This window comes from Centrocercus urophasianus, unplaced genomic scaffold (genome assembly GCF_019232065.1).
Source record: "Centrocercus urophasianus isolate 14NV4802_14NV808 unplaced genomic scaffold, USGS_Curo_1.0 seq_73, whole genome shotgun sequence".
In the NCBI taxonomy this organism is placed as follows: domain Eukaryota; kingdom Metazoa; phylum Chordata; class Aves; order Galliformes; family Phasianidae; genus Centrocercus; species Centrocercus urophasianus.
In genome coordinates, this window is record NW_024885344.1 from 887,925 (window position 1) to 908,768 (window position 20,844).

Consider the following 20,844-nt stretch of genomic DNA (forward strand, 5'->3'; position numbering starts at 1 on the left):
TTTTTTCCACCAGTGTAAGAGGAGGGGATGGTGGCCCCACATCAAGGAGCCACGTGTTGCCCTAGGGCATGTCCTGACCTCCTCCCTTGTGATAAGAAAATAAATGAAGAGATGAGCACAGCTGTTTGCAGCTGAGGAGCTGCTGTGGTGGTGAAAGTGTTTAAATGAGAAACACCACTACAGGCTCTTAGGAAACCTGTTTGTGCTGCAGTTTGCCTGAGGAGCCACTGCCAGCTACCATGGTTGCAACAGCACCTTGTCAGGTTGCAGTGCTCCAATGGAACATGGAGTGGCCGCTCTACGTAGCCTTGAAGCACCTTCCACTGCAATGCAACGGTGCTGGGCTCCAAGCCCATGTGCTCTGACATCTGTGGCACTGATCAGAGAATCACAGAATTATTAAAGTTGGAAAAGACCATGAGGACCATCGGGTCCAATCGCAAGCTCATCCGCACCATGCCCACTGACCATGTCCCTCAGTGCCACATCCACACGGTTTCTGAACACTTCTGGGGATGGTGACTCCACCACCTCCCTGGGCAGCCTGTGCCACTGCAGCACCGCTCTGTCTGGGAAGAAAGTTTTCCTGAGACCTCCATTGGTGGACTTTGCAGGCCTCCACACCACAGGTCATGAGAAGGGACGATAATGGTCCCTATTAAACTTAGGGGTTCATAGTGTAGATCATGAGCTGATTTCACAAAAGCAAGAGAATAAAGGGAACGCTAATCTCAGGGCACAGCAGTGTGTGCGTGCGGCCATGCTGATCTCAACCCCAATGAACTTGGTGGAGTGAGACTGGCACGGTCTGAATCTCAATACCTCACTGCAGAAAAATCTGTTCCTGTCTTAAAAGCAGAAAGAGCAAGGCAACACGTCTGAAGCCTGAGCGTATCGCATATCGTCTTGCTCTATTTCCAGGCAGGGTCATAGGTAGATGATTAGTCAAATTCCAAACATCCTCTTCCTTGCTGTCTGGAGATTCGGCGGGGATTAGCTTTTTGTTTCTGATGTCGAGCTTCTAAAAACCGCCCTGCATCATCCACGTGAAAATAAATAACTCTATTTCTATCCCAGCTCACATGTAACATAGCCGGATATTATAAAAAAAATAAGCACGTAGCCCCCCAAAAGCAGGCCCTTGCAGCAGCTCTTGCTCCTACCAAGCAAGAAAATTAGCAGCACTCCCTGCTAGCTGCATCCTTCTCCTCTCTGATGGTGACAGATCTCCCTGCTGAGGAGTTTAATCAGCCCTCCCACGCGCAGGCTGTTCTGCCCTGGCACGGCGGCCAACGCTATGGCACGGGGCAGCCTTGCACAACTGGAATGAGGCCACACAAGTTGTTTCAGAGCTCCTCGAAGGGCACATCGTGAACATCAAACGTGTTATGGGGTCACCCAGAAGCTGGTTTGGCCATCCTCCATTATCAGTGTTCCCCAACTGACCTCTATGGTTATAGTCTTCCTTCAGCTGGTGTTACCTGGAGTGAGGTGAGGTAGACCCGGACCCTTCCCAAATCCTTTTTTTGGAGCCTCTTACAGATCTAACCCAGGTAGAGAGTAGGGCAGCAGCTCCATTGAGGGGTTGGAGAAATAACTAGTATACTATGGAGAATGAGTGGAATTCTGAGAGTTCCCAGAGGAATTTGAGGTGGGACAGGGCTAGCACTGCTGGAGCATCTAAGGTGAAGTCCTTGCTAAAGTGTCCGGCGGTGGACACAAGAGCAAAGGTATGTGTTGCATTTCCGCTTCCTCCCACTTGAGCTTCAGGCTGGGACTGAGCCACGTGAGGGACTTCCAGGACAATCTTCATGTTCTACTCCTGCAGACTCCCTGGGCTCTGGGACTGGCACAGCTCTGCTGAATGCCCCATTGGTGGAGAAATCTTCCCCTCGTCTTCTGCAGTAGGGACAATTGCTGTGATCTTATGCAACCTAAAGGCATCTTGATCCCTTGCAACCCAAGGGCATCTTGACGAGCTGCCCAACCATAAGGTCCTTCCATGTCGCGACTGAATTCTGTGACTCCGAAAGGGAAAGCTACAGAGGGTCCCCAGCTTCATTATGACCTTCCAGACCAACCCTTGGGTTCAAAGTCAGGTTGGGGGCACAACTATCCAACTCGGAGGTGTTGTCATGCCTACTGTGCAAGGATGCTTGATGACACCTCGCATAGTGTATATGTGAGGGCTGGCGTGAGGTGGCGTGTTTCAGAGAGGATTGGCTGCATGAGAAACCCAGATAGTCTGAGAGAGAGTGTGTGATGCTGCGAGATGAGGCCATGAGGGTGTGCACATGTGAGAAAGGAAGGGAGAGGGGGAGAGTGAAGAACACATGGATGCTCAGGGATGTGTGAATGAGATGAAATCTGCACGTAGCCGAGCATGCGACGTAGCAGAGAGGAGGAGAGGGAGATGCTTGGGATGCAGAGCGATCGCCTGCTGAGTGCCTGCAGTGCATGACACTGCAGGAATGTGTCGGCGCAGAGCAGGCTGCACAAAGACGTGTGCTTTGCGAGTGTGCAACTCCGCGCCGGGAGATCGCCCGTATGCACATGAGAGGGCGTGCGTACGTGTGTTTTTGCAATAGGTTGTGACTCTTTCCTGAACTCACCTGTTAGCAGCCTTCCCTCCCCCCCCCCCCAGCACTCAGCTGCTGGCTCTATTTCCCTTCAGATGTTTATTACATTGTGGGGATAATCACGCGGCAAAACACCTCCCGGTGCCACGAGCAACACCAGATTGCCTTGCAGCAATGTTTCGATTTCTCTGTTTTTTTTTTTTTTTTTTCCCCCCTGCACACAAAGAGATGCAGCTATGAAAGCCAGCTCTCTCCTCGCAGTAAGTATTACAAGGGAAGGAGTCAGGGGAAACGGGCTCCCAAGAACCCAGGGCAAAAAAATAAACTCCCGTGCCGGGAACTCTGCTCTGCTTATCTCTGCCTGAGGAGAAAGGAATTGCCGTCCCTGTTCCTCCAAGCCACGTTAAAAGGGGTATCGTAGAGTTAGTCATTTTTAATTAATTAATCATTCCAATGAACACACTTCTATTTTGTCAGCCAGCAGCAGCTAGATTTTTCCCTTGATACTCGGCGAAGAGGAGGATGGCAAGTTATGCTCCACCCATCTCTCCTTTTAAAAGCGGCAGCCCCGGGTGCCAGTTCAGTCTCTCCCAGCTCGCCGCTGCCATAAAGCACCACCAGCTCGCTCTGCTCCCGTTGCATTTCACTTTTTCGCTTTTCCCTCAGCAGGGTGCAGGAGGTGGCCGGGCTCTGAGGCTCATAGAGGCTTGCACGCACAATCCGGAGCAATAAAACCCCTCTGATTGCCCTCACCTGTCTCCAAACCAAAGCAAAACCAATTGCCGGTGTTGGGAAAGGGACGGCACCAGAGCCAGCGCCCGGCGTGGGGATCCTATCTAAAGGGGAAGATCCGATCTAAATGGGCAGGTCTGATCTAAAGGGGAAGATCTGATCTAAAGGGGAAGATCCAATGTGCAGGAACGTCTGGAGGAACAAGAAGAAAGAAAAAGAGAATTTTAAAACAGAAAGACGCTGAGGAAGACTTTATTTTTGGATTTTGCAGCAAACTTAGGAAAAGTTCTTTTTATTTTAATACATCTTTTTTTTTTTTTTTTTTTTCCCCCCCAAGAACACTGCTGCCTGTTCCTAAAAGCTCTTCTTTTTCAATGCGCATGCATTTAAGAAAGCAAGAAGACCAAGGGGGAAAATAGCACACGGACTACCTGCTAAGGAGCCACTCATTGGAACACATAGCTGGATGCCCGGTGCTCAGAGGAGCTTCTCCCCACCCACCCTATGAGATAGCAGAGCCCCTCAGCCCTGCTCCCCGCACCCCCCCGGTGCTGAGGCGATGGGGACCGGCAGCCTGCTTGCTGCCTGAGGCCGGCTGCCACTGCTTCCCTCCCAGGGCTCTCCGTCCATGTGCCCGCAGCCGGCGGGGCCTGAAGCCGGCATGAATTTCGGCGTGGTCTTCGCCGTCATCCTGTCCCTGCCCCTGGCCCGCCTGGAGGTGAGTCCCATAGAGGGAGCCCGGGGGAAAACGGGGGGAGGTGGGGAGCGTGCATGGAGGAGGAATGCGGGGAGGGGATCTCGGTCGTGCTGCCACAGACGGAGGAGGGCTGTGCCTGCAGGGTGTGAGGGCTGTGGGGTGTTTTGCCCCAGTTCCTCAGGAATATGGGTGAGGGCTGGGGCTGGGAAGGGGCTGCCCTTGTGGGTATCCTGGCGACTGGAGCCCTGGGACCCCAAGACATGCTGTGTCCTTTGGTCTCACGTAGGATTTTGGTGCTGCATAGGCTTCCCAGGGAGGTGGTGGACTCACTGTACCTGGAAGTGTTCCAGGGCTGTGTGGATGTGGTACTGAGGGACGTGGTCAGTGGGCACGGTGGGGATGGGCTGGCAGCTGGACTAGGTGATCTTGGAAAGCTTTTGCAATCTAAATAATTCTGTGACTGAAGGGATCAAAAAGATGCAGTACCCAGTTCCCACTGCAGCCCTAGACAACCAAGCCATGTGTCAACGAGTAGCTCAGCTCAATCTTCCACCCCAACTTTCCTCCCTTTGCATCATGTCTGCCTCTTCCTTCTCCATTTTCAGGCAGTCCCATTCATGGGTGGCAGGGAAGGGACCAGATGATGGCATCACCACCCCAGAGGCCCGTTTTGCATAAGCCCCAAAGGGAAGCAGCTAGAGCTGCGGGCTGCCCAGTGGTTAAGTTTGTTTTTGGCAGAAGATGACATTTCCTCTATGAGTGGCTCAGATTTTGCTCTCCTATGCAATACCAAACATCAGCTCTGGTTGGTGCTGGGGTAGGGCAGATGTGCCCAATCCCAGGGCCCTGCTGATATGCAGGGTTAGAGTTTGGCAATTCTGGTTCTCCTCTGGGTTTCTTAGGAGGAATAGTGACATTTATCATTTTATGACTGGAGAACTGAGAAGGCTTCTGCATGAGCAGGCAGAATCACAGAATCATTAACGTTGGAAAAGACCTCTAAAATCACCCAGTCCAACCTCCAGCCCATCTCCACCATGCCTACTGACCATCAGTGCCACATCCACACGGTTCTGGAACACCTCCAGGGATGGTGACTGCACCACCTCCCTGGACAGTCTGTGCCAGAGCTCAGTCAGTCCCAGCATCTGCTTCAATGGTGGCATGTCACCTCCGCATCAGAAGCACAGTATGACTGCTACCAGGCTGCAAACAGGCTCCAGAGGGGGCTTGCACCCACACTCAGCCCTGCCAGGGACAGTGCAGCAGAGACTGAGACAGGGTCTCCCCAGTCCCTCTTCCTTTTCCATAACACCCATTGGGAGCTGGAGGGCCCTGGAGCCCCTTCAGAGGGAGGGAGCGGGAGCACGCGCCCCAGCGGGAAAATATTTGCCAGTTGGAAAGTGAGGATGCAAACTGATTTGCATTTGCCCCATGGGCTGCAATAGCTGCCTTGCAACATTTACGGAGATGGGCTGAGCCAGGCGTGGCTTTGCCTGGGTGAAGCCCTGTTGGCAGGGCTTTCTGGAATTCCCAAGGAATGGGGTGCGGCTGAGCATTCAGCAAGGTAACTTGGGTTCTGCCGTGCCTCTTCCTGCTGGGAGGTGACAGGGCTCATCCCAAGCATGAGGGAGTGACAAGGACACTGAAAGCTAAGGCAGCCAGTGATGGGTGGATGGATGGATGGCACGGCAGGGGTAAGCTGGTGGACGGAGCCAGGACCCGTGCTTTGTGCCATGGCAGCATCCCACCTGAAAGTGGTTCTTGCAAGGAGAGTTGTCCCCTCCTGCCATGACCCTTGGCATAGTCAGCATGGAAATTCTCAGAAAGTTTCCTCTGCTGGGCAGAGGAGCAGATAGCTGGGTGTTTGCCTACCTGAGACCAGCACATGGGTATATAGAAACAGTGCCCAGAAAGAGTGCTTGAGCATGTCCTCAGCTTCTTTCTCCAGGCTTGGAGGGTCTCCCTTCCCTCCCTGTTGCAGTCTCTCCTCCATACTACCTCTGCTAGTCATAGAGATGCTGCACCACCAGGAAGGACTCAGCAGCTCTTGCCTGTACATTGAACCTTTCAGCATCCCCAGTGCTCAAAATCCTACGTTGGCAGAAAGCTCCAGAAGTGGTGGGCTGGGGGCAAGGCTAATTTTACGGTGACATAGGACAGAGGCAGCTTGTGGCTGTGTGCATGCAGGTTCACAGCAACCCCAGCTGCTGAGATCTGGGAGGAGGTCCTGTCCTTGCACCCACAACCTGCACGTGGCTCTGCTGTAGGACGTGCATGGCACTGGGAGAAGGGGAGGGGACATCCCTGCGGGTGTAGTTCGGGGGAGAGCCAGGCACTGGGGGCAGAGGGAGGGAGGGAGGGAAAAACAAACTTGCTTTCTTCTAGGAATTCAGCAGCCATGCAGGAATATGGGGCCAGGCCTTGGGGCACTTGACAGCCAGCCAGGAGTCCATTGAGACAAAAGTCTTCTTTGATCTGCCGCACAGTTAAAAAAAAGAAGATTGTTAACCTGTGTTAGACAAATAACTCCGAGGAGCTGTTAAGCAGGAAAAGCACCAGCTGCTTGGGCTGTGCTGCTGGGAATCCCTCCTCCTTCACTGCTCCCCACCTCCCGACCCCATGGGATCAGGTGGTGCTGGACCCTAAAACCTCCGCACCAGGTACTCCTAGGTGTGCAGCCCTTGGTTGGGCTCAGGAGGCAGCAGCCAGGTGACACCCAACCTTGTCACACCTACCAACGCTCTCCCCCAGCGGGTGGTGGAGTCTAAAATAAAAGTCCCATTTCCTACACGTATTAAGTATCAGGAAGGAGCAGGGGCATCAGTGCACAGCAGTGTTCATGCACAAATGCTCTCAGCTGACAGGTGCAAGCACTAAAAAGCATTTCACCACCTGGTGCTGAGAATTGCAAATGACTGCTTTGCACCATGCATGGCGCAGGTTGGGGAGGTGCCCCAGAGCTCTCATTGCTGGGCTGCTGGTCCTGTTCGTCCTCACACCACGGGGTTGTCAGAAGGCATCTTCATTGCGCAGCGATTCAGTGATCCCTGAATGATGTGAGTCACTCCCTTGCTGTGCATCCATCACTGAGGCTGAAGAAGTGATGCCTGGGGCTCTGAAATCTCCATCCAGACCTGCTGTGAGATGTGACAGGGACAGAGCGGGGCACAGAGGCTTGAGGGGGTCACCCTGCACCATCCCTGCTTGTGTTGCCCCATGCATGCAGGGCTCAAGGGGCTCTGACTAGTGGGTCCAGCTGTGCACCTGACATCTGTCCCAGGAGGTTTCTGTCTCATAGCATTCAGCACGTTTGTCACCATATGAAGTACCCGCTCAATGGGATGGGAGCACTCCCACTGCCCTATCAGTAGAGGTGATGGGTGGGTGGCCAAAGGATCCATGTGTTTGGGATTGTGCCACCCACCTGCTGCTTTTCCCCAGGCAGAAAAGAAACGTTCCGCCCTGAACCCATGCAGGGAAGGAGCAGCACTGCACCGGAGGGACCACACACATGCCACTGACCGCCCATAAAAGCCCACATGAAAATCCTGATGCTTCGCAGGCGCACGAGCCAAGCTCTGCTCTCAGTTACAGGGCACAGCTCGGGGCTGTGCCTCCAGAGGCATCCAGCACCCCGCTGAAAGAACTGCTTTTCCACATGAGTAGCCCTGAATGGAGAAAGCTAGGAGCTAAGCAAACACTCCGGCCAGCACTTTCCTCCTCTCTTTTTATCCTCTTTCGGAAGTGTGCTTCAATCAGTGCTTGCTTTCCCACACCACTCCTTTGTTGTTGCCTTGCGTGCTGCCAACTGGACCCATTTAAGGTTGCGTAAGATTCCCAAGAGATTGATAGTGTTGCACCTGCCTGCAGGTCTGTCATCGGATGTCTACAGACCTGGTGACTTCAGGTTGTTGGCACCAGCGCCTGGTGACGTCCCAAACCAGCCCCTCTGCCCATCCCCGTTGTCCTCGCAGCACTGTTTGCAGTTGCGCCCGAGCTGCGAGCTCAGCTGCAAAGGTCCTTGTGCCTCTCCGCCCCAAAGCTCTGTTTTTTAAGAGTATGCAAATGGTGGATATAATTGGGCCGCTGTGGTTTGAAAACACGCGCATGCACACGCACATACACCCGGTAATCTCACAAAGCCTGCGAGGGAGTTTCATAACGGAGGGAAATATTGGGAAGGTTTTATCTGATAGCGTAAGGGAAGTCTGTTAAAACGCCTGTAGTGCAGGCAGCAGGAATGAGGGGCCACCTGGAGAAGTCATACGGTACCGGAGGAGGAAGCATTGCTGACTGCGTTTGTCGTGCTCAGGACTTCACTGCAGAGCTGTGGCATTTCCTTGCATTTTTTAGGGTCTACCAACCACTTTGGTAGTGGTTTCAGGTTCATACTTTCATGAGGCTGTGTCTTTCTTACTATATCACTGGTTCTGCTGAGCTTTCCCCACGCTGCTTCGACTCCCCACACTCCATGATGCAGCATTTGCACATCACCCCTCTAATGCTCATTTTCCTTCTTCTCTTTTTTTTTTTTTTTTCTTGTCATCTGGCAGGGGGACCCCATACCTGAAGATATTTATGAGATTTTGGGTGACAGCTCCGTGCGCTCCATCAGTGACCTCCAGCGTGCCCTGCGGATAGACTCCGTAGGTAAATCTCCTCTTCACCAAACACTCCTCTCTCTTTCCTTTGCTCTTTCGGGAGAAGGGAGGGAGCAATCCATCTTCCTGCAGGCGCGCTCCCTCATACCCCACTATCAATGCAGCAACCAGGAGCACGCCCATGTTGGGGTCGGAACTCGATGATCTTTGAGGTCCCTTCGAATCCAAGCCATTCTATAATTCTGTATTTCCATGATTCTGTAATTCCTTAACCACTCAGGGTCTGAGCCCTGGGCATTTACATACCCAATCCCCCTGAACCTATGGGAGTTAGACAAGTAGATGCTTCTGTGGATCTCCAAACCTGCCAGGTCTACAAAAATGGTAGGGGATGTGTGAGGGGGGGAGTACTTGGAACACGGGCCAGCACTTCTCACCTTGCAAGACGCACATGCAGCACGGCTCGCTCTGGCCAAAGGTCAAGTTGGGAGGTGGAGAAAGGCGAGGTGGAAGCAGGAGAAAGAGGGCTGAACGATTCTCCGCTTGAGCTTTCAAGAGAAGCCACGTGCCCGGGGGTGAAATCGGGTTGGCCGGGGTAGCCCTGCCTCACCTCCTGCCCCCAGATAAGAGCTCCGGGGGCTGCAGTGCCGCGGGGTCACTTGGCGCAGAGCGATGGAGCGCGCAGGGGTCGGCACGTGTGGGAATTGGAGCACGCGCCACGGCGGCTGGGCTGGCCCAGGAATTTATTTATAAACGGTCTCTTCAGAGCAAATTCCTTTCTATTCTAACCCTGCTCCCGCCTGTCGTCCCCCGGCCCCCCCCAGCTCGCCTTCTTTCTCGTGTTTTGTCTGTTTGGAGCTTTGTAATCCTTGCCGAGACACTATCTACGGGGGAACAGAATTTCCTGCTTTTGTTTCCTATGCCAGTCCAACCACTGGCGCAGTCTCAAAAGCATTCCCGCTGCCTTTCAAAACGGCCCTGGAGGGGCAGGGGGGGGGAACGCGAGGGGGAGGGCACCAGCTGCGTTCTGCTATTGTTTGCCTTAGAAAGAGGCGACGAGGCTCCCCACCACCGCCACGGCCGCTCCCTGCCCTCGCCCGTTCCCTCCTCCTCATCCACCAGCCGCACAATGGGGCAACTTCCAAAATTAGCCCCTCCGGATTGATTGTCCCAAGCCGGTTCCCCCCCACCCCGCCCCGAGCCTCTTCGGTGCCGGCCCGGCGTGTAGAAGGACAACCTGAAGAGGGAGGGACTCGCTTTTTCAATAGGAGATTTGTTTCGAGTCAACAGTTGTTGCTATTTTTCTCCCTCCCTCTCCTCTCATCAGCTTAACCTTTGCACAAAAGGCAGCCCCCACCCTCGCTGGATGAAATGCAGGATGGAGGGGTGGGGAGATGCATGCTGTCTGTCTGTCATCTCCCGGTGCCCAAGGAACAGATACATCTCTATCGCAGCCACCAGCTGCCTTCAAGGCTGAGAAATACAGCGAGCAGTCTCTTGCTGGCTTGGAGAGCCAAAGGGTACAGAGCAGGCTAGAGAGCTTGGAGTCATCAGTTTCACTTGAGGCTCCTGGCACTGAGCACAGGGACACAGAAAGCCAGGATCAGGAATTCCAGGAGCCAAGTGGACTGAGACGTTTCTTTCCTGACCTTAAAAACTCCCATAGACCCAACAACTAAGGTGTGTTGGGTGGGAGTCATCTCCATTAACACTGGCTAGCTGTTGCCACTTAAGCCAGTCACCCAAACACCCTCTGTAGCCCTTGGAGATCTGTAGGTCCTTATAAAGCCCACCAGATTCTGGGTGTCTGCCTCTGGATGAAATAAATGGTGACCCAGAAGTGATCACACCTCTCCAGCCACTCTGAAGGGGGTTCCCCTCATGCACAGATGTTGGCTGAACAGACACAATTCCTCCTCATGTATGCAGCCTCTGTGCACATAACCCAAATCCTTCAGTAGCTGCTTCAGAGCTGAGCAGAGAGCAACATCCCTACTGGGAGGGCTCAGATAGCACTGAGGAAGAGGGATGGGATGTGATGGGTATGGGAAGTCTGCTCCAGCGCATATCTGATAAACAGAGATCTTCCACTGGCCCAGATCTCCTGTAAGAATATTGCTCCCTCGATGCTGACGTCCATTCAGCTTCCTTCAGCTGCTAAAGCAGGCCAGAGAAGGAAAGAGCTGTGGCCGGGTGGGAGCTATCTCTGAGCACAGCCATTGTCCATAGCTCAGGAGGGGCTGCATGTTGGAGTGCTCCGTAGGGACTATGGGCATTTCTCTATTCAGCACTTCCTATGGGAAAAAGTGGAGGGGTGGGAGGGCCCTGCACAGAGCCGGGCTGAATGCTATCTGCTTTCCTCTCCCATCTTTGACAGAACTACCTCCTGCTCCTGCAGCTTACCGTACAGCAGTAGAGGGGAAAAACAGCCATTTTAGCTTCACTTTCATGTTCTGCTATCAAACTGACTCTAGCCTAGAGATTCTTAAGCTGGGCTGTGAACCCACTTGCCACATCCTGGTTGCAGAAGACCAATCTGAACCCTCTTGGCTGCTCCTTTCCCACTCCAGGTCATAGCTGTGATTTTGCTGTGCATTTACACATGCATGACACCCCAGGGCCTTGGCCCATACCACTGTGCTGTGATTGGTGGGCAAAGCACTGGTGCCCGATGGTTGGACTAGATGATCACAATGATCTTTCCAACCTTCATGATTCTATGATTCTATTGTTGTATGATTCTATGATTCTTCTCCTGCCTCTACCCACTACTACCAACTTTCTCCTTCCTTTTGCAGAACAAGACAGCTCTAGCCTGGACCTGAATGCAACTCAGCCCAGCCAAAACCATGTGTCCCTGGCTCGAGAGAGGCGAAGCCTTGGTGAGTGTGGGGTGCTGCACCTCATATGTGTGCTGGGGTACAGATTATAGTACAAGTGGAGGCACTGTTTCCAGGAGGGAGGTTGGCAGGTGAGCAAAGGGGAAGAGCACGTGAGTGTGGCAAAGCCGTATGGGCTCTGTTCCTCTCCCCACTGATGGCTGCAGCAGGTTGATAACAGTTGCACAGCCTCTTTCATCCTCCCTCCTCCTCTCGGCCTCCACAGATGCTCTGGCAGCAGCAGAGCCAGCTGTCCTCGCCGAGTGCAAGACGCGGACGGTGGTCTTTGAGATCTCCCGCGACATGGTGGACAGCACCAACGCCAACTTCGTGGTGTGGCCACCCTGCGTGGAGGTGCAGCGGTGCTCCGGCTGCTGCAACAACCGCAACGTGCAGTGCCGCCCCATGCAGATTCGCGTCCGGCACGTCCAGGTAAGGCAGCTCTCCCTAAACCCCAAACCCTCATGCAAGGTTTGCATAGCTGCCCGTTCCCTGATGCTTTCTTTATGGTCACGTGGTTCTGCATGATCCATACAGTGCTGCAGTCTCTGGCATGGTGATGTCTGTGCTTTTGCTGTCCAGCAGTTGGGAACTGTCACTGCAGCAGTGTTCCCTTGCTGTTTCTGTGTCTTGAGAGGGCCTCGTCTTCTGTGTTAGAGCAGAAGAACCAGGATGAGGCACTGGCACAGGCTGCCCAGAGAGGTGGTGGATGCCCCATCCCTGGAGACATCCAAGGTCAGGCTGGAGGGGCTCTGAGCACCCTGACTGAACTGTAAGCATCCCTGTTCATTGCAGGGGAGTTGGTCAAGATGACCTTTAAGGGTCCTTTCCAACTCAAATGATAAATCAAACAAACCAGGATACTTTCATTGCAGGAACTGTTTTCAGTGCAGAAAGAGGAGGGCTTGGTGATGTCAAGGCTCCATCCCTCCTCTGCAACAGGTGTTGCAGCAGCTTCTCCTCTTTGCCAGCCCCACAGTTACCTCCTGAGCCAGTCCAGAAGAAAACAGACACCTGACAGCTCACCTCTCTGTCCTCCTCTCTGCTAACAGTGATCTTCTTTCAGCTTCCTCCCAGACAGCTCTTTTAAAAATAATACTCATCCTGCATTAATCCCCTGCCTGAGCCTTAGGAGACTCCCCCAGGCAGAGGCTGACTGGGAGATATTGCAGTCAGGCAGCTCTGTTCATCAGGAAATTCCTTTCTCAGAAAAGCCAGGCTGAAATGAGGGAAAAGCAGGGGGTGCAGGAGTTGTTTTTGTGGAAAAAGCAAGCGGGAGGTCAAAAGCCAGCCACAAAAAGTGACCTGGAAATGGTTTCTTTGAGGACAGAGGTCTCACTATTGTTTGGCTGGAAGTGTTTGTCTAGTGAGCAGCGTGTGGTCTGAAGCGCATGGAGTGGGCTTTCAAGGAAAGATAAACAGCGTGGCCGCTGCAGTGCTGCCCTAGGGATGCTGCTGGGGGCAGTGGGTTTGCAGGAATTCAATCCCACATGCAACTATTTATAGCTGCAGAGCACTTAGGGACTGTGTGCTTGTCAGATAAGCTGAACGGGGTCAGACCCAGAGTGGGAGAACCCCAGGCTGTGGTGGGATGCAGCGTGAGCCTTCCCTGAGTCAGCACTGGTGGAGAGTCCGAGGGAATTTCCAGAGCACCGCCTTCCTCTGAAACAGAGGGCTTCAGCCCCATGAGTTGTTAAAGAGATGCAGACAGATTCAGACAGGCCTGGTGAGGCTATGTCTGCTCACATCGAGCACAGGCTGTTCTCCTTTTGCCCTTCCTGCGGGATCCTGCGGCGATTAATTCTGGTTGCCCCCAGGTGCACACCATCCCGGCCGTACAAGCAGTTTCTGCATGTGGTCAGCCACTCATTCTTCTCCCCACCAGCAGCAGGGACAAGTTAGGAATGGGAGAAACAAGCAGTCAAATCCAAGTTTAGCTCTGCCCTGCTGGTGTGTGCAAAATTAGCTCTATATACACCACCCCTGGTCTCAAACTGTGTGCTCTCCGCTGCCTTTTGCCCTGATAGGAAGAGAGCCAGTATGTAAGCGTACAGACACTGATGATTTTTGCAGAGCGGGAGCTACAGCCACGTTCATCTTTGGGCTGCATCTCTCTTCAAATAGGTGAACAAGATCGAGTTTGTCCAGAAGAAGCCAGTATTCAAAAAAGTCGTTGTGCCTTTGGAGGACCATGTGCAGTGCCGGTGTGAAGCAGTGTCCCGGCCGCCCCCCAGGAGCAGCCGGCCAGCACCCCGTGAGCAGAGACGTAAGGACCTCGGCCTTTGTAGTGCAGGGGAAGGCTGGGGAGGGAGGAATGAGCTCCTCCATGCTGGGTGCTGGGCGGTGAGGCACTAGCACAGGCTGCCCGGAGAAGCAGTGGTGCCCCAACCCTGGAGGTTCAAGGCCAGGTTGGAGCTGGTGGGTGGCAGCTCTGCTTACAGCAGGAGGTGGGATTGGGTGAGACTGCAGACCTCTTTGGTGACAGTATGTGGGGAAAGGCACTCCAGCATGAATCCAGCTTCCCCACTCTGTACGCTCTCCCTTCTCTTTTGGCAGGCTTGTCGCCGTCGTTCACCACAGCCGCCATCTCCCAGAGGAAGCGGGTACGCCGGCCGCTAGCACAGAAGAGAAAACACAAGAAATACAAGCATGTCAACGATAAGAAAGTGCTGAAAGAAATCCTCATAGCATAGAAGTGCTGGCAGGGGAGAGAGAGAGAACAAGGCAAGTGACAGCAAGCTGTTTTTCCCTGGGTCAGGGTTCTGTCCTGGTGCCTTGGACCCTTCCCACAGCACCTACAGCAACTCAGCATGGGGCTGCAGCAGGACCTGAGCGTGGGAACAGCCCAGTGCACATGTTCCATGTATGGCTTTGTGGCTCTTGGGTTTCAGCCTCCCCTTTGCCTCCCTTAAAGGCAGACAGCAAGCCCAACTTCTCTCCACACCTAAATTCCCGTGGGATCTGTGTTATTCATCTCTTCTGTGGAACAGCTCCTGTTCTCCTTTCTCTATTGATTCTCTGTTGAAAGAAGAGAATTAATGTTGCTCTGGGGATCCCTTTTCCTTTCATTTCATTAGTTTAGTTGGCAGAAGGACTCCGAAGCAGCAAAGCGCTTGGTTCATCCCTCTCCTAGCGGGAAGCCTGTGTGCTTGAGAGAGGTCACACCAGGGAAAGAGAAGCTGGAATCTCAGGCAATAGATCTGGACTTTGTCAGTCCAAGGCCTGATTCTTCTCTCTCTGACTTGTGTAAACAGGAGTAATTCCCTCATCATCAGAAGAATTTTACCCCGCCACAACTGTTTGGAGGAGCCTGGGCCGTGCCCCACTCAGGACAGGGGGACAATGACTCTTGGTATCTGGGAACAGATCAGCTCAGCTCTGGCTTGAACTATCTAGAAGGAAATACAAAGAATGTCAAAAGCCCTCCTGAGCTCTTCTGTTTGGTATTTGAGCATTTCCGGAGGAAATGGCAGAGGGTTATAGGCTGCCCAGGGAGGTGGTGCAGTCACCGTCCCTGGAGGTGTTCCAGAACCGTGTGGATGTGGCACTGAGGGACGTGGTCAGTGGGCATGGGGATGGGCTTGCAGTTGGACTGGATGATCTTAGAGACCTTTTCCAACCTTAATGATTCTGTGATACTTCATCCTAATGCTGTGCCTGTTTTTGTTTGCCCTCCAGGTTTATTTAATATATTTGCTGTATTGCCCCCATGGGGTCCTTGGAGTGATAACTTTTCCTCTTTGCCAGTCTGCCTCAACGACTGATTCAGGCGGCAAATGGTGCTTCCCTTTCCATCAGTGGACCTTCTCCTACCGAAGCCTCTCCCTTCTTTCATTTATTAACATTTTAAAGTTTTACAAAAACAAAACAAAACAAAACAAAAAACAACCAAAAAAAAGACAAAAAAAAAAAAAAAAGACAAACACAGCTTATATATATATACATATATATATATACATATGAGAAAAGAACAAAGTAGAAATGAAACCACAAACCCCCCAACAGTCAACGAGGACAGGACAATGCCCTCCCTGCTCAGGTGGACAGGATGGAAAATGTGAAAAGGAGAGTGGGGCCAAATCCTTACTGTGGGGAGGAGGAAAATGAATGGACTGAAGGAAGAAGGGGCATTTTCTTCCTTCCTCATGTGTTTCTGTACGGCCGGGGCCCGGCTGAGATCAGCACTTGCACTGGACCTGCGATTTGACACAGGCATATCTCAGACTGAGGACGGCATCCCATGATGGAAAATGCACTATATGGACTTTTATCACCCTACCTGGACAGAGATTTATTTTTAACGTGCGTGTGTATATTTTATTTGAAAAACCAAAACCACTGAAATATACGACATCTCGGGGAACAGAAGAAAAAAAAAAAACAACAACAAAGCAAAATGAAAACAAAGAAGCCAAATGCCATTCCCTCCCTTTTCCTCTCCTGCTCCTGGTGCTGACTGGAAGGTGTTCCGACCGAGGGGAAGGAGCAGCCGGCGGCAGAGCCGTCCCCGTGCCCCGGCCCTGCCGAGGAGCTGTCTTTGCACATGCTGGTGGAGAACTCAACTTTCCAGGCTTGGACTCAGAGTATTTTTTCAATTTGCTCTGTATGTGTGCGCGTGTCTATGTGTGTATATGTATACGTGTGTGTGCGTGTGCGTGCGTATTTATACATACCTATATAAATATATATATATATGTTCTTAAATGGATTTCATTCCCGGCGGTGGGCAGTTTGGAGGCACACGTTGCCGTTGGCTCTATTGGGTTGGCATTGCACTGCTCATTGCCTGCGAGTTTGGGGCCGAGACAGGCAGATCCCTGCCTGCAGCTCTCTGCCTCGGGTTCCCTTTTCTCTCTCTTTCCACCGACACTCAGCACCACTTCCTCGCAGGAGGTGAAGCGGCGGTGCAAGGCGATGAACAACAGCCAAACTTAGAAGCATGACTTAATTTCATCAAGCTGTCCTCGCCTGCTCTGTGGTCCTGAAAGCAGAATCATGTCATTCCCCCGGGCTCTTTAACTCCTTCGTGGGTGTCCTGTGCATCGTGCCTTCATTGGTCTTCAGTTCTCCCATCTTTTTTTCTTTTCCCTCTCAAACTCCATCAGGATTTTACCCACTGGATGTTCCAAGCTCCTGCAGAGAAAGTTGTGCACCCCTTCATCATCTCCATCCAAAATGGGAATTCCCACTGTGGGACTTTGGCACTCCTGCTCCAACTTGGCAGCGTCATGCATGGCGTCACCCAGCAAAGCCCCGGGGGAGCTGGGGATGGGAGCAGAGCCACAACGTGGGGCTTCTCAGGTTGTGTATGGGGTCAGCCCCCAGCCGTCGAGTCTTAATGCGCTTCGCTTTCCTCTTCCAAAATTTTTCCTTCAGTTTGTAAAGATGGTGAGGCTTTATTTTAATTTTAATTTTTTTTTTTTTTTGCTTTTTTTTAACGTAAGATTAATTTATATTCAATACTGTTTTTAAAGTTGTTAAAAAAAAAAAAAAAAAAAAAACCAAAACAAACGAACAAAAAAAAACGGAAAGCAAACCAAACCTCTCCTTTTCTCTCAAACCTTTTCTTTTGTGAGCTGAAGGAATTAACAGCAGAGACACACACAGCTCATGGTCAGACACAGTGGGATTCCCAGCGCCTCCTGTTTCGATTTCAGACGCTTACACCCAGGCTGCAGCACAGAGCGAGTGCTGCAGGGACAGTCCTGCTCGCTCCCACGAGGGCAGCTCGGCATGCACCTGCCTGCAGCATCTTTGCCAGCTCATGGGCTTCTCCGAAATGAGTCAGGCCTTGGGGATTTCTTATAGAGGGTCCCTTTCTCGTTAGCAGCTCTACTTAGAGGCACAGCAGAATTTCCCTGCGCTTTCTTCACAGCACCGGATTCCTCTGCTTTGAAGGAGCTGGGCCGGTGTTTATGCTCTTCAAAGCTGTGCAAACATTCAGCCAGGTCCCCCCTTAGTCACACCGTCTAGACGCCGTCAGTCCTTCCCTTCTTCAGAAGGGCTGCTGCCTTTCCTGTTCCCCCGAGCAAAGGAGTGTTGCGCAGTCAGTGGGTGCAAGACTTGGCAAAGCCGCTCGCTGGGTTTGAGTCTGGGTTTGAAGTTGTGTTTGGGTTTGAGTTTGGGTTTGGGTTTGAGTTTGGGTTTGGGGTTCAGTTTGGTTTTAGGTTTCAGTTTGGGTTTAGGTTTTAGGTTTAGGTTTGGGAGAAGCATTCTCTCCTTCCAGGCAGGTGGCATCTCGAAGCCACACTTGGAGCCCCCGTCGTGACATCAGATCCACACATGGCAGGGAGTTTGGACGCTTGGGACACTGAGGCAAGGCAGGACATGGAGGGGAGAGGGGATGCATCCTATAGTGGCTCCACCATGCTGTCCATGCACAAGAACCCAGTGGGTCCTGGGGGTGGAGGAGCTGCCTGTGCCAAACAAGGCACACAGAGGGAGGAAAATATGAAGAATTAAAATCTACTTAGGAAAAAAGAGCCCACAAAGCTGTTCTCAAAGTGGTGCAGCTGTTCATAGCTGGCCTTTACACAGCCTGTGACCAAGCAGAGCCGTGTCCCCCCTGAGCTGTAATTTGCTGTGACCAAGCAAACACGTTGCAGACCTGGGAATTTCCCCTCTTAAAAGGCATCGGGAAGGAGCCAAATAGCCTCGGCTGCTTCCAGCTTTCATCCTGGGATTAGCGGAACGAAGAACCCCTGGGCCCCAAAATCCAAGTGGGCTGCCAACGTTTTGGAAGCACAATAGACTTGGAAAACACAGCCCCTTGGAATTACCAACTCAGCCAAAGGAACTGTTTGCAAACAATTAAGCAGTGACCCAAAAGTAGGGAGCAGGGAGGTTTGTGGCTTGACAGTCAATGTCGAAACATTTGCTGTGATTTTTTCTGCAGGCACTGCAAAAGCCAAGAGGCAGCACAGTCAGTTTGGGGATGCCGAGCAGCTTGGGAAACTCGCAGGTTCCCAAATCTGCTGACCTTCAGCCAATGCAGTCACTGAACTGCAGCTCCATGCCCCAAAAGCCTAGCTCACAGGGTTCTCCTGCAGGAGTAAAGAGGAGAAATGTTGAAGGTCAGATTAGATGGGGACCTGGACAGTCTGATCCATTGCCTGATTTGGTGGCTGGCAGTCCTTTTCACAGCAGGATGTTGGAAATGGATGATCTTTGAGGTTCCTTTCAACCCACACCATTCTATGACTCTGTGGGGTCAGAGCAGAGCATGATGATGGATGAACTGCAGCATGCATCCCTCAGGTGGAGGCTGCAGGGGGACCTGTGCCTTTAAAGCATGCAGAGGTGTTATTTCAGTGGAAAAAGTGTTTCATGGCTGTGATGGAAATTGTATCTAACTGACTGACCAAAGAGAGAGAAAGAGAGAAAAGACCTTCCTTCCCTGCATGGATTTAGGATTTTTTTTTCCACTAATCAAGAAGAAAAACAGAAATAATGTACTGGGGGGGCTGGGAGGAAAAGGAGGCCTCTCTTATGTCCTATAAACTTGGGGGTTGTGAACAACACATGGTGATGGGAGCACAGTTGGCCCTGTGGAAAATGTGAGGCAGCCAAGAAGCATGGTACAGGGGCAGGAGCTCTGGGACTGTATGGAGACACGGCAGCATGGCTTTGACGAGACCAAATCTGTGCTTCCAAGGGATACACAAACACAGATGAGGTCCACAAAGGACAGGATCAGAGATCTCTGCCATAAGGTTTTTCCCAAGGGAGGGATGGATCTCATCAGGATGTCCCTCAACTTTGTTATGGGCTCATCATCCACCTGGTGCAGCTCTCACCAGCGGGGCTGAACCTGGAGCTGAGTCCTGACACTGGGGTTTGGCACGGATGATGCTCCTCCCCTGGCTGCTGTGAACAGCCCCAAAACCAAATAAAGGATTTTCTCAGCACAGCCACCTCCAAGTGAGTTAAATGAAACAAAAAGGAGCAGCTGAACAGGATCTGCACTTTTCCCCCATGATACGCATTTTCCCTTTTTCATGGATAGTTCCACCAGCTGAGCTGCAACCTATGTTGTGCTTCTTTATTTACTTAAGTTTCAAAGCCTGTGGCCAAGAAGGAGCCACCAGAAGACGTGCTCTTGTCATGGGCGTCCACATTCCACTACCAGAGCTGCAACAGCTCCCATCCATCCATCCATGGATCTGCAAATGAATGCGGGGTGCAGGCAAGGAGTTGCAAGAAACAGCTATAGTGAGCTTGCAAAGGAGCAGGAGAGTGTATAAAGCTCAAGTAGGGTGGAAGTTGCTTTTGGGGGACTTTTTCTTCTACTCATTTCTACCCTTCACTCAGAGATCCCCCGTGCTTGCCAGGAAGCCCAATGGGGGCAAGCATTTTGCCACCTGAATTATGCACGCACCGGTCGAGGAAACAATTCTGCAACTGAAGGAGGAAATCTCCATCCCAGCTATTTCCAACCTCTATTGTTTGTTCCCCTGCTCATGCATTACACAGCGCAGTGAGCAGAGCGGTGAGATTGCAACACTGTGCATGTGCTTTCAGACATTTAATTTTAGCCTTGCAAGAAGGATTTGTGGTATCGAGAAAGCCCAGTTCTAAGGAAAGAGGAAACCTGTGATTCTGACACTTGACTTTGACCAAAAAAGGAAGCAACTCATGTTGGTGACCTAATGGCTTTAGTAATCTGTGCTGCAATGCTCAGGAACACAGTGGGTGCTCAGAGGGGTTTTCTCACCCCAAGGGCCTGTGGCAAGGCTGGAGCCCTTCTGCACCCAGATCTTCATGCTTTGGGCTCTGGAGAGCCTGGGACCTACCTGTCTCATAAGGACAGCATCAGTAGGGCTCCCTCAAGAGCCTTCCTAGAACTGGGGCACATCTCTGCTTCCTCAAAGGCAAAAGCATGATTGGTGTCCTTTCCCAGATATTATTATGTATATTTTTTTGAAATCTTGCAGATATAACAGTCTTTCAATTCCTCAAAACCTGCTTCTGCATGTGACCAGAGATGTCTCCTTTCCTGCCTGTCCCTTCCCCTTCTAACAGCACATGTGTGCAATGGGTGGCTGGAGCCAGGGCATCTCCTTCTCCTTTTGAACAGCCCACAGGGTACGATGTGTACATTTCACTGAGAAAGCCACCAAAACCCAGCATGGCATGGAAGGGGAGAGCCCAGCATCTTGCTTTGACCATGAGGGAAGACCAACGCAATGTAGTTTTAGCCCTGTTTGTTTTACTGTGCCAATGAAAGAAGGGGAAGAGGAAGATGCTGATTGAGTGCTAAATACTATACAAAATGAATCAGGGAGCTTGCCTAGACATGGTGCGTTGCCCCAAGAGCTGCCCAGTAGTGAGGAGAGCAAAGATTTCTCACTCCA

The 20,844-nt window shown here is 52.0% G+C and overlaps 1 protein-coding gene across 2 annotated transcripts in view; it reads left to right on the forward strand.

Moving 5' to 3' along the window:
- PDGFB (platelet derived growth factor subunit B) overlaps positions 1 to 15,397 on the forward strand; it is a 17,063-nt gene extending 1,666 nt beyond the window's left edge. Inside the window, exons 2-8 of one of the 2 annotated variants that reach the window (XM_042838064.1) lie at positions 3,249 to 4,029; positions 8,565 to 8,661; positions 11,411 to 11,494; positions 11,718 to 11,923; positions 13,616 to 13,757; positions 14,048 to 14,215; positions 15,170 to 15,397. In XM_042838064.1, coding sequence (XP_042693998.1) covers positions 3,940 to 4,029; positions 8,565 to 8,661; positions 11,411 to 11,494; positions 11,718 to 11,923; positions 13,616 to 13,757; positions 14,048 to 14,184 — 756 coding nt within the window. In that variant the 5' untranslated portion in view covers positions 3,249 to 3,939 and the 3' untranslated portion in view covers positions 14,185 to 14,215; positions 15,170 to 15,397. Of the gene's footprint in view, positions 1 to 2,996; positions 4,030 to 8,564; positions 8,662 to 11,410; positions 11,495 to 11,717; positions 11,924 to 13,615; positions 13,758 to 14,047; positions 14,216 to 15,169 lie in introns of those variants that run through there. The other variant, XM_042838063.1, reaches the window with a different exon arrangement.
- The last annotated feature ends 5,447 nt before the right edge of the window (positions 15,398 to 20,844 follow it).